The sequence below is a fragment of the Pituophis catenifer genome, unplaced genomic scaffold (assembly GCF_029215685.1).
Source record: "Pituophis catenifer annectens isolate HBS135680 unplaced genomic scaffold, rPitCat1.0.hap2 SCAF_6, whole genome shotgun sequence".
Lineage (NCBI taxonomy): Eukaryota > Metazoa > Chordata > Lepidosauria > Squamata > Colubridae > Pituophis > Pituophis catenifer.
The window spans coordinates 9534202-9546717 of NW_027256886.1; the positions used below are offsets into that span (position 1 = coordinate 9534202).

At 41.9% G+C, this 12516-nt stretch overlaps 1 protein-coding gene across 2 annotated transcripts; it reads left to right on the top strand.

The window, feature by feature from the left end:
• The first annotated feature begins 369 nt into the window (after positions 1-369).
• NIFK (nucleolar protein interacting with the FHA domain of MKI67) lies at positions 370-8243 on the top strand. Of its 2 annotated transcripts, XM_070945306.1 has the most exons (6): positions 370-511; positions 614-742; positions 2794-2902; positions 4917-5128; positions 5810-5887; positions 8066-8243. In XM_070945306.1, the coding sequence occupies exons 1-6, from the start codon at positions 401-403 to the stop codon at positions 8240-8242; spliced, it is 816 nt and encodes a 271-aa protein (XP_070801407.1). In that variant the 5' UTR covers positions 370-400; the 3' UTR covers position 8243. The 2 variants fall into 2 exon arrangements, with proteins under 2 accessions (XP_070801407.1, XP_070801408.1); XM_070945307.1 differs by lacking the exon at positions 5810-5887.
• Positions 8244-12516: the final 4273 nt, after the last annotated feature.

Genomic DNA, 12516 nt, shown 5'->3' on the forward strand with positions numbered 1-12516 from the left:
GGGTAGCTTTCAAACATCCATAAAAACACCACTAAATAAATATAAGATATGAAACCTAAAACAGCAGCCTTGAAAGACCCTGGAAGATCACCTTGCTTTTGAGCACTCTCCTAAAATTTTAATCGTTATTCCTGCTTTGTTTCCAATCTTATTTTGGAGGGATTATAAACCGAAGGAAAATACGATAGGAAAATATTATAAACCGAATGGAATACGATGCAGAGTAAGAGGCTGCTGTTTCACGCTCTGACCAATAGGGGCCACTGCTCTCTTTCTGAGTCTCCTTGGAAAGTTTACAGCAGCCTCTCGGGCGGAGCCAAAGAGGAAGTGACGAAATTGAGCTTCCGGTTGGTGGCGCAGGCGCGCTGCCGTCTTTCTCTCGCTCTCTCTCTGAAGCGTGATGGCGGCGAGCAACGTTTCGTCGGCAGCGACTCCCCTCCTGTCTCTGGACCCGGAGCGGCAGCGCGAGTTCCAGGCTGAGGTGCACCGGGTGCGCAAGGCGGCCTCCAAGGTAAGAAACCGAAAGGGGCCCCGTGGTGATTTCTCCCGCCGGGCGCTGGGAAAGAGGAACTTCCAACGTCTGTTTACGCCTCTCCTCGTTTTTCCCTCCCAGAATCAGAAGGTGAAACCTGGCGTCGTTTACGTGGGTCACCTCCCGAGAGGCCTCTACGAGCCTCAGCTCCAGGAGTACTTCAGCCAGTTTGGGACAGTGACTCGGGTCCGCCTTTCGAGGAGTAAAAAGGTAAGCTTTCTCTCGGTTATCATCATTCATTTATACGTTTCACGTTTGTTAACCGCCCGTCTCATGATAGATGGATGGGTAGATGGGTAGGTAGGTAGGTAGGTAGATAGATGGGCATATAGATAGATGGTAGGTAGATGGGTAGATGGATAGATAGATGGATAGAGATAGCTAGATGGATGGATAGGTAGGTAGGGTAGATAGGTAGATGAGTAGATAGATGGGTAGGTGGATGGATGGGTAGATGGATTGGCAGATGGATAGGTGGGTGGGTAGATAGATAGATGGTAGGTAGATGGATAGATAGATGAATAGAGATAGGTAGATGGGTGGATAGATGGATGGATAGGTAGGTAGATGGATAGATGGGTAGATGAATGAATGGGTGGATGGATGGATAGGTAGGTCGGTAGATAGATAGATGGATTGATAGATGGATAGGTAAGTAGATGGGTGGGTAGATGGGTAGATAGATGATAGGTAGATGGATAGGGATAGGTAGATAGATGGGTAGATGGATGGATAGGTAGATGAGTAGATAGATGAATGGGTGGATGGGTAGATGGGTGGATAGATGGGTAGATGGATAGGTTGGTAGGTAGATGGGTAGATGGATAGAGATAGATAGGTAGATGGGTAGATGGATGGATAGGTAGGTGAATGGGTAGGTGGGTGGATAGATGGATGGGTAGGTAGGTGGATGGGTAGGTAGGTGGGTGGGTGGATGGATGGGTAGATAGATGGGTAAATGGATAGAGATAGGTAGATGAATGGATAGATGGATAGATACATACATACATTGAATTTATATTGCCGCCTATTCGCCCACAGCGACTCAAGGCAGCTTACAGAATAAAAGACCACATTTAAAACAGTAAAAACTAACAAAAAGAATCAAATAAATTGATATAGTACAATATAACAAAATCACACACACACACCCCCCCCCCCCCCCCCCCGGTGACAGCAGATCACACAAGCCATTTAATGGGCTCCATCCCGCTCTGGGTTCCCCAAGCCCGCTGACAGAACCAGGTCTTCAGTGCCTTCCGGAAGAGTGTTAGAGTGGGGGCCAATCTAATCTGGAGGGGGGGACAATGATGTTCCAGAGAGAGGGAGCCACTATGGAGAAGGCCCTTCTTCTGTGGCCCACCAGGTGTATCTCCCTTGGAGATGGGAGCAGCAGCATTCCCCATCTCCCCACTCTGATTGTCTCATGGTTTCTAGGCCAGCACCTTGACCACTACACCAAATTGGCTTTTATGCTCTTAAGCTATGTGTGTCTGTTGAGTGGCTATTCTGGGAAACTCAAGGAAACTCGTATAAGAGCAGTCACCACATATTTTCCTTCACAACAACTCTATGGGATAGGTAGGTTTGAGAGAGAATGGCTGACTCAGAGTTACCCAAAGAGCTTCCATCACTTAGGGGGCAATATTTAGTCATTCATTTCATGTAGATGATTCTGGATGGTGCACACAATTAAGAAGAAACCACATAGTGTCAGAGCAAGTGAAACAAAAGCCATTGAAGCAATTAGAACAATTGCAAACTATATGTGGGAGAGTGTATTTAAGGTTCTACATGCAATATAACCATTTTGCAATTTTGCGGCTGGTTCTGATCTAGCTACTTAATCCAGGCCTCGTACTGCTTACTTTTCCAATGGCATTCCTCTTTACAGGCTAATATATTTTTAGGCTAGAAGCTACCAAAACCTTGCTAATTTGAATTAACTTTAATGATGCTTCCCTGTTTTTTTACAGTGCATATTGGTGATAAAGCATTTTGTATTGTATAGGTCAGAAAAACTTTTGGATTAATATTGTCGCTGAGTGACTTTGGGCCAGTTGTTCTCTCAGTCTAACACCGCACGGGGTTGTTGTAAAACAAATTGGCAAAAAGACTGCTTTATGTCCTGCCATGAGCTGCTAAAAGAGGCAGAAATATATCTACTAATGGTAATAACAAAGCAAAAAATAATAATCCTTCACCTACATTTATAAAAGTATTGTATTTTTTAAAAACAATTGTCTCCTTCTCTTTGATAGACAGGAGGAAGTAAAGGTTATGCTTTTGTGGAATTTGAATATGATGAAATTGCAAAGATAGCTGCAGATACCATGAACAATTACCTTGTCCGTGAAAAACTCTTGAAATGTGAGTAAATATATATATATATATATTCTTTCATCTCCTTTTTTCCTAATCTATGTGGCTTTCAGAATTTGCAACTGCTCTTTTTGCAAGGATTATTGTTATTCCCAGGAGTATTTTACCTGCCTCATCCACATGATGAAGATGCACCTGTAAAGGACCCCTCCTATCACAATGTGAAAGGAGGGAATATTTCCATGGGGATTCCTTTCCTTTAGAACAGTCTGCTCTAAAATGAGGATAGCTTTCACTTTCATAATCTTTTGAAGAGAAGGTACAACTTGACTATTATATAGGTATACAAGCACCTATATTATTAATTTATATATTAATTGTCCCATATATTTTAGAGCTGTCCATTGCTTAATCCTTTGGGATTGATGGCATAAATACACTTTATAAATAAAATAAATAAATAAAAATAAAATAAATAATGCAATGCAATGAAATCTTTTGCATTGAGATTAGGCATGGCTGCAGCTTTATTCTCCATTACACTGTTTTGAAATATAATTCAGTATAGATTTTCCTTTTTTAAAATATATTTAATATATCAATATAGATGTATTATATGGATATATCTATATTTGTCTTGATAGGTTTGAAAAAAGGACAGAATATTCTTCTTCCTTCCCCAAAGTAACAGGGGAAAATGGTTGAACACCACACAGCATTTAAATCAAACTGGATCTTGCAGAAGTGTTTTATTGCTTTATCTGTTTGTACAGGTGTTTGGGAACAATAGCAAATGAATTTATTTCTTTATGGAAGTAATACACACACACACACACACACCCTCAATCTAGCATGGCTGCAGGGATTTGCAAGAACAATAATAATACACTATTACAATATAGAAAAATAAAATGCACTGTAATAATATAGTATGAAAGTAATCATATTTATTTAGCCAATTTGTATGGCAAGTGTTTTGGGGAGGAAACAATATTAAAGTCAACAACAGTTGCAACCAAAAATTGAAATATATAGCATATGTGCAGAAGAGAAAAGTTATGCAAGCCACAAGGGGAAGCAGTGATCCTGCATATCTTTGTTTAGCTGAAGCCATAATGCATTGATATTCTGTGTTTAATACCGCATTTCCCTGAAAAGAAGATCTGATCTTATTTTTCTTTTGACCCCACCCCCCAAAAAAACCGGCTAGGGCTTCTTTTTGGGTGGGTCTAATTATTGACTCACCTTGCGGCAACGGCAACCAGAGCCCAGCCCAGCAGGAGCCCACTTCCGGCCCACTTCTGCGGCCACTTGCCGCCACTCGCACACCTAACACCCCAGCCTCCGTTTCGCCATCAGAGCCTTCCAGAAAGCCCTCTGCAGCTGAGAAATAGGCTCTGGATTGATGCGCATGGCATACAGAAACACATGGCTTCCATTTCACCATCAGAGGCCTTCCAGAAAGCCCTCTGCAACCAAGAAACGAGATCCAGATTGATGTGCACGGTGCCCCCCGTCCCCCCCTTCCTGGCTTCCATTTCACCTTCAGATACCTTCCAGAAAGCCCTCTGCAGCCTATAACAGAGCTCCAGTTCGATCCAGAGCTCTGTTATCGGCTACAGATGCCTTCCGGAAGGCTCTGACGGCGAAAAGGAGTCCGGGGGCAAATGCGTGCAAGCGCCACCAAAGAAGTGGGCCGCAGAAGAAAGCAGGGCAAGTGTCGGGGTGTGCAAGGCCTGGTAAGTAGGGCAGCTCCACCACCGCACCTCATCCTAGCTTAATTTTTTACCTCACCCCACCCCCTGCACCCTGGGGTGGGCGGGGTCTTAATTAGGGCTAATTATGGGGGTAGGGCTTAATTTGAGCACATGCAATAAAAACCATGATAGGGCTTCTTTTCAGAGTAGGTCTTGTTTTAGGGGAAACATGGTATATGGACTCAAGGAGGACAATTTTCTATTGCTGTTTGAAATATTTTTTGAGACCGCAATTAAGGTGGAAGCTTTTGTAATGACCTTGCTCTGTTTCTCATGGCTGCTCTTGCCTTGATTGCATGTTACAGGTGAGTTTATGCCAGCAGAAAAAGTACATAAAAACCTCTTTAAGGGTTCTGAGCGAAAGTTCAGAAAGCCATCCTATCCAGCCGTAAAACGCTACAACCGGACTCGAACAGCACAGGAGGAAGAAAAGATGGCTGAGAGGCTGTTGAAAAAGGAAACCAAGTTGCGAAAAAGGCTCTCTGAGAAAGGAATAGATTATGATTTCCCTGGATTTGTAAGTGAATGTTCTTTTTTTTCCCTCCTGAATAATGAGAAGTATAATGAGAAGAACGAGGCATAAACACGATTATTGCATACTGATTGTAAATTTAAATGCCTTAAGTTAGAATACAAAGGTTATTGTCACTAAACAACTGGAGACGTGAGATCATTTGACACATGATTCAGACAAAAGTTTTGGCTCCCTATGGACTCAAAAGATTGGCAGCAAGATTACCAGAGCTGGGTTTTTAAACAGATGTGGATTTTTCCATCCCTGTCTGGATTTCTAGGATTTTAAAATTTAATGAAATCATAAAGTGTTTTGTATGCATTATATTGTACATATTAGGTAGGTAAAAGTAATTTAGTTTAAAATTAATTTATTGGCGGCTTTCTGGGTTTTTTGTCTAGAATCTGGGTTTCTTTGAACATGAAATCTTGGGTTTTTTTAAGGAAACCCCATTGGCAACTCTGAATGGCAGCCACTGACAACTTTCTTAAAAAGACGCTTGTGTCATGCAAAGACCGATATTAATCTTCGCTTCACCCTGTTTTTAATGAGAACTGTTTGTCCTGAGCTTCATAGCTTCAAGACAGATTCAATATGCAAACCGTTTTAAAGATTATTAGTTAACATATTTATTGTTAAAGTTGAATTACGGGGTAATCTTAATGCTGAGATTCTCTTTCTTAGAGAGCTCAGATGCCTCCAATAAAGAAAAAGATGATTTCAAAATCAGATTCAAATGAGGATGTATCCGTGAATGATGAAGTAAGTGAAAGTTTGGGGTTTTGAAATCTTCTGAATTATAATGGGCCTTTTTTATTTGAAGAAGGGAAAAAAATATTGGAATACAAGTAGTCCTTGAATTACAACCATAATTGAGCCAAGTTGTGCTGGTCATTAAGCAGGCCATATTACTGTGCACAGTTTTATAAACCTTCAGATTTTTATAAAACTTGCTGGTGTCAGCTGCCTCGTGACTTGCTATTTCAGCTGAAATAGCAGGTCACGTTGTAAGTCACGTGGTTTTCTTGATACCGGTCAGTTTTCGTATATAGCTGGTCTTCCAGAATGAATTACTGATAAGGACCGAGGTATTACTGTATTATACTATACTAATGCCAACACCTGTGTGTTTATCTACCCTGTTTTTCGGAGTATAAGATGCTTCAGACTATAAGACGCACCTACCTTTTTTGATGAGGAAAACAAGAAAAATAAATCTGCTTTTGCTTCCTTGCAGCAAACAGCCTGCTTTACTTTCATTTTCGTTTTCAGCATAGCTTGATTAGCACAAGAAGAAAAAAAATCTGCTCCAGCAATTTACCTCCTTTCAGCAAACAGCAGAGGCCTGCGCAAAACAGCTGAGAGTTTGGAGGCCGATCCAATCAACTTGTGCTAATTAGGCTTCACTGAAGCTGAAAGGAGCAGTTTCTTCTTGCTGCTTGCTGCAAGGAGATAAACTGCTGGGAGGCAGAGGGCAAAGGGTGGGCAGGCGGGGCTACATTTGGTGTATAAGACGCACCTAAATTTTCACCCCCTTTTAGGGGGGAAAAAGGTGCGACTTATACTCTGAAAAATGCAGTGATTCCTAAACAGTCCTATTAATAGTTCTGAATGTTTGGTTTTTCAGTTTCTCAGTTCAGAGGAAGGAGAGAAGTGCTTTAAAAGCTGCTGGAGGTCTCAGCATCTCTGCTGGGTTGTGAAGCTGATGGGTTTAGTTTCCCTTTTCAGCTTGTCAGCTGTTGATTTGCTGAAGTCCAAGCTTGTTCTTCTTTGCCTGCTAAGCTAGCAGCTGCCCCACTCCCTCAGCTGCAAATGCTTCCTCCCTGCTCTACCCTGGGACTCAAATTGTCCTCCTGCACACCCACATTCGAGTGCTATCAGTATTTTCCTGTTATATTTGGAAACTAGGTGTGGTCCAGTGCTCTTCAAATTGCCTTGAAGTCCCAGAGAAGGGAAGGTTTCTGAAAGACTTTCCTTCCACCATGCCCTCTTAGAATGAAATCCTTGTCCTTTTCCTGGGTATTCAGAAGGGACGTATTTGGGAAACTTAGATAACTTGGCTCATCCTATAGCAGTGATGGCTAATCTTTTGCCATCACATGCCAGGAGGAGGCGGCGGGGGGGTCACGCGCACACGTGCCCACACTTATAATTCTATGCGCCCTGTGCATGCACGCGTAACCCACTCCTCTCACTCCTGGCACACAATGGCCCGGTAGGCCCATTTTTCACCTGGCTCCAGAGCCTCTCTAGGAGCCTTAGAAGGACGAACCCCCCCCCCCCAGGTCCTCCAGATGCCAGAAATGGCCCGTTTGCCAACGGTGGGACCGGACGTTGTCAAATGAGCTGTTTTCGGCCTCAGGAGGACCTCCGGGGGGGCTGGGGAAGGCCATTTTCATGCCCCCCCCCCCCGATTCCTAGAGGCCCTGGAGCCAGGTGAGAGAGAAAAACGGGCTTTCCCACCCTCTGAGGCCCTCTGGAGGCAGGAAACAGCCTGTTTCTTTACTTCTGGTGGACCCAGAAGGCCCGAAAATCAGTGCGCGCCAGAGCTGAGCTCGCATGCTTACTGATATGGCTACGGAACGCGTGCCATGGGTTCGCCATCACGTTCCTATAGCATTATTTCCCATCTCTGTGCTGTATCATTTCCAAATAATACAGACTTAGGAACTTAGCCATGGAAAGAGGATAATGAAATTACCATATTGAATTAAATTTAGAATATCTGGGGGAAGTTGTTCTCGGTATTTTCTTCAGAAAGTTACTATGAAGAGGTATCAGTTTTTTGTCTTGTATTGTCCAGATTATGACTGGTAGAGAGTTTTCCTGTTTCCATCATTCCCAACAAACATTTCAGCTTTTTGTGAAAATAATACTTCTTTAAAATTAGCCCACAATGGGTTCTTCTTAATTCAATCATTTTCTTCTCTACCTGTCCAGGATCCCACGCCAGTGTGTACACCAACATTTTTTGAGCGCCGAAAATCTCAGCCCGAAGATAATGAAGATGAAGAAATAATTTTAAAATCACCACTTACAATTACAAAGTCTACCCTGAAACAAAACAAAACAGCAAAACTACAGAAAAAAACTGCAAATAAAAAATGTAAATCTTAACACTTTATCATAAGAGCATTTTTTTTTTTTACTACATAAAATGTTTCTTAGTTCCATGGAGAAGATCCTATATAAATTCCCCAACCTTTCCAGCTTTGTGGACTGGTGGGAGATGGGGGAAGAGGGAATGTTCCATGCGAGCAGCCGGCAAGTGCACACACAGTTCCATTTGTGCATGCGCTTGGGTGCTGCTTGTGCAAGTGGGAATGCCTGCTCACCAAGTAGTACAAATGGGTGTAGAGCCTACTCAGGTGACCCAGAAGACACAGACAAACCCCCAAGTGGGCTCAACAACTTTCTAAAACGATGCAAATGACCAGCTCTCTGCAAGGAATATAAATCCTTCCATTCCCCACCATCCAGTCAGAGGTGAAGAAGCTTCTTGGTTGAGAAGTGAAATGTCTTCAAAAGAAAAAACAAGAAAGTCCAGTTGCCACCTGAAAAAGCACATTTGGGACAGGAATCACTAATGTTCTAAGAAGTTTCTTCATCCTCTGGCTCTTCTTACCACCAATAATCTTCCTAAGCTTTGATATTTAGACCAAACCTTTAGTTCAGCCCTAAGCCCTCTAAAAGCCGTTCTTCTACATATCCCTACATCTCATTAAACATAGACTCCACTGCTACAGAAATATTTTTAGATACAGTTTTGAGGTTTTTAACCCTGTAAAATTGAGCTACTTAATATCAAAGGTGTCAGAATATGTCTTTTTACGGGGAAAGTTTGTGGGTGGACTTCGATGAGAGAGAAAAAAAATACAGAATATTTGGAGAAAACATTCATCTTCTCTACCTCAAATTGAGAATAAATTGAATCAAAATCAAAAGCCTTGGAATGATGTGCATTAGAACCTGCATTACCGTAATTACATTTCAGTTTGGCTAAATGGTCACGTGTGGAAGCAAGAACATCTAATATATTTAGCTGCCTTCAACCCAGTTGCAGTAGTTGGACCTGTGGAAAGCAAAAATTGGAGGAGGTTATATTGGATAATTGTTATTCTAGGTCAGTATTATTGCCTTGCCTTGAACCCCTGGTGAGATGGAATTCAGGAAAGAATCTAGGACTTCAAAGTGTACAAAGATCTATGTTTTGCACTACTTCCGTACCAGGTTTTGGTTTTTTAATCCTTACTTCAAACGTTTCAATAGTTACGAACTATTGAGGAGGCAAAGTGAGTATTATGCAAATCAAAAATGTTTGTGTTGATACTTTATTTCCAGGACCATTGGAATAACTTGTGTTGATGGCCGAAACAAACCACTTGATTGTCCCAAAGATGCTTTCTTTCAAAAGGCAACTAGAGTGTGTTTTTCCTTGAAGACATTTCATTTCTCATCCAAGAAGCTTCTTCCGTTCTGACAGAATGGTGGAGAATAGAAAGATTTAGTGTAGATGCTTTGAAGTCATCTGGTTGTTAGTCCTCTTTCTGAGAGTTGTTGAGGCCACTTGGAGATTTATCTGAGCCCTCAGGGTCACCTGAATCCTGTAGTCCTCAAACTTCCAAGTGGCCTCAATGACTCAGAAAGAGGACTAACAACCAGATGACTGCAAGGAATTCTTCCATTCTCCACCATTCAGTCAGAACTGAAAAAACTTATTAGGTGAGAAGTGAAACATCTTCAAGCAAACCAGAAAATTCAGTTGCCTTTGAAAGAACACCTGTGGGACAACCACGACCTGGATGACTGAGAATCACCATAGTCACAAATCACTTTGAATCCCACCATGTTTGTAACCATCAAAATAGCTGGTCTTCATAGCAATGTTTTCTGTTAGGAAGTAATGGGTAAAGTTGGGAAGTAATGCTGAATTTGGCTTCCAGAGTTTTATTCTGCTTTTTTTTTTTGAGAAGTTTTTTCAGTTTTATTTCTTATACACATAATATAAAATGTACATTTTCTTATACATAATCATACATATACATGTTTTCCTTAAAGAAAGCATTAAAATAAGGCATTTTAATTACATTCGGACTTGCTCTTCTACCCTTTCTTACCTCATTTTGCAACAAACCTTCTCCTTTCTTTTCCTTCCCTCCCTCCTCTTCTACTTTCTCCTTCCGCCTCTCCTACCTCATCTTACTTCCCCTTCCTTTCCCCCACTCCTCTCTTCTTTTCCCCCTTCTCACCTTCTCTCTTACTCCTGTCCCCTACCCTTCCTTCCTCTCCTTTTCCCTTTCATTCCTCTCACTCACTCCTCTTCCTACCCTCCACTCCTCTCTCCTTTCTGTCGTCTTTGCTGTGAAATATTCTCCTTGTTTGGTATCCGAGCAACTCCTGTATTCTAATCATATATACTTTCTTTCAGTTTCTTTTCAGATTTATTCTATCTATCAGTATTATCATAATTGTACATTTATTCTTAAGTTTTATTCTGCTAACAACCAACAAGATGTGTATAGGAATCCACTGCAGCACCAGAGTGCAATGACCTAACTTCTGCTTGTACTTCCAAGCCACTGGCATTTAAAGATACAGATGTTAAAGTCTCAGCCACTTGAAGAGACTAGAAGCATTTGAAATGTAGATTTAAAGATGGCTGTTACATATAAACTGGGTTGACAAAATCAGAAATGAGGTGATAAGCAGTCTGGGAAAGGGAAATAATCAAAACCATTAAAAAGCAAAAGGTAGAATATTTTGGACATGTGAAGCGACACCTGGAAAAATCACTTAATCCTCCAGGGAAAGATTGAAGGCAAATGAGGTCCAGGCAGAAGAAGAACATCATGGCTTCAAAATCTAAGGGACTGGTTTGGACAAAATTCAGCAGCACTTTTTCGTGCAGCTATTGATAAAAATAGGGTTGCCAAAATGATTGCCGACATCGATGATGGATATGGCACTAGAAGAAGATGATGTTAAAGGCAATAATGATTTACAATCCAATTTTAATTTAATGGCATGTTTGTTTGCACTGGCGTCTCCCAATAAATGTAAAAAGCCCATTGCATCTAAATGTGAGTTCTTTTCCCTAATGAGGTACAGAAAGTTTTTTACCTCCTTTGTGTAATTATGCAAATGGTGTCAATTTGCTAGAGTGCTTCCAACAAAGTGATTTGGAGAATCAACTTTTTACTTCCCCGAATTATCTGGGAATTGGAAGGAATCGGCTGTTGAGAGGGATATGCTGTTAACAACCAGCAAAAAGGAGGGGTTTCAAATAGCTGCACACATCACTGTGGAAAAACCCAAGAGCCATATCTTCCACCTGGTGGAGGCTGCCCTGCTCTGTGGTAAATTGTAGGAAGAAAAATCCGGTCCGGTTCCAAGCTGGGAGAAAGATGCTGGAAATAAAATGGAGGCTGACTGGCTGTAAGGAAAGAAGTTTTATTTGGTTTCCAGAAGCGACAACAGCAATGTTTCTGGGGTGGCTGACCTCTTGGTTTACGAATGGATGGATTTTTATAGGGTTCTGAGATGCTCCAGGGGATTGTGTAATTTAGTGAGCCTTGTGCCTTTTGCTATTCTAATGGTGGTGGTGGGTTAATCCTATTATGTCCTAGAGGTCATGTCCTGTCCTTAGAATTTGGGTGGGGGATGTAAATTCTTCATCCCAGCCTGGGGGAGCTGTGGCTGAAGGTGTTTTGTCTGTGAATAGGCTGGCCTGGATTTCTGAATGGATACAAAATATTCCTATTTCCAATTTCTTCTGCTTGAGATTGTTTTGCTATGCAGGAAGACATGGCCTGCTTTCTGCCTTTAAGAACATGTTGCACCATTTCTCCTTTAGGGAAATATAATATTCTGCCTCTTTTAATATTCCCCAAAATATTTCACTCTTGCGGGGGGGGGAGGCTTCTTACAGTTGTAGGTAGGGATGTGCAAAATGAAACATGGGAATGCCTCCCAAATACTGGCCAAGGAAATCAACTAAGTTTGGATAAATCCTAATATGCACCTTCCTTAACATCCCAAGCTAAACTTTTTGCATGGCCGAGTATGGTTTCTTGGGTTAGTTGTAATGGTGGGTTGCTATCAGTTCACCCCAGTTCTGGCGAACTGGTAGCAGCGGCGGCTGGAGGCTCCGCCCACCCACCCAGACGTCATCGAATACGATCTGCGCATGTGCAGAAGCTTCTGCACTTGCGCAGATGCGGCCCGCGAGCGAACCGGTAGCAAAGGTAAGTGAAACTCAGCCCTGGTTAGTTGGATAGATTTGTACAACATACTGTATCACAAGGTAATCTCACACATGGACCAACTTGGACAACAATTAGATGGCTTATTTGTAATAAATCGTGCCACTCAGATCCATTTTATTTCTTTGC

Coding starts and splice junctions, on each gene's coding strand:
- NIFK (XM_070945306.1), top strand. CDS start 401: ATGGCGGCGAGCAACGTTTCGTCGGCAGCGACTCCCCTCCTGTCTCTG. Junction 743..2,793: donor GCCTTTCGAGGAGTAAAAAG/GTAAGCTTTCTC, acceptor TCTCTTTGATAG/ACAGGAGGAAGTAAAGGTTA. Junction 5,129..5,809: donor ATTATGATTTCCCTGGATTT/GTAAGTGAATGT, acceptor TCTCTTTCTTAG/AGAGCTCAGATGCCTCCAAT.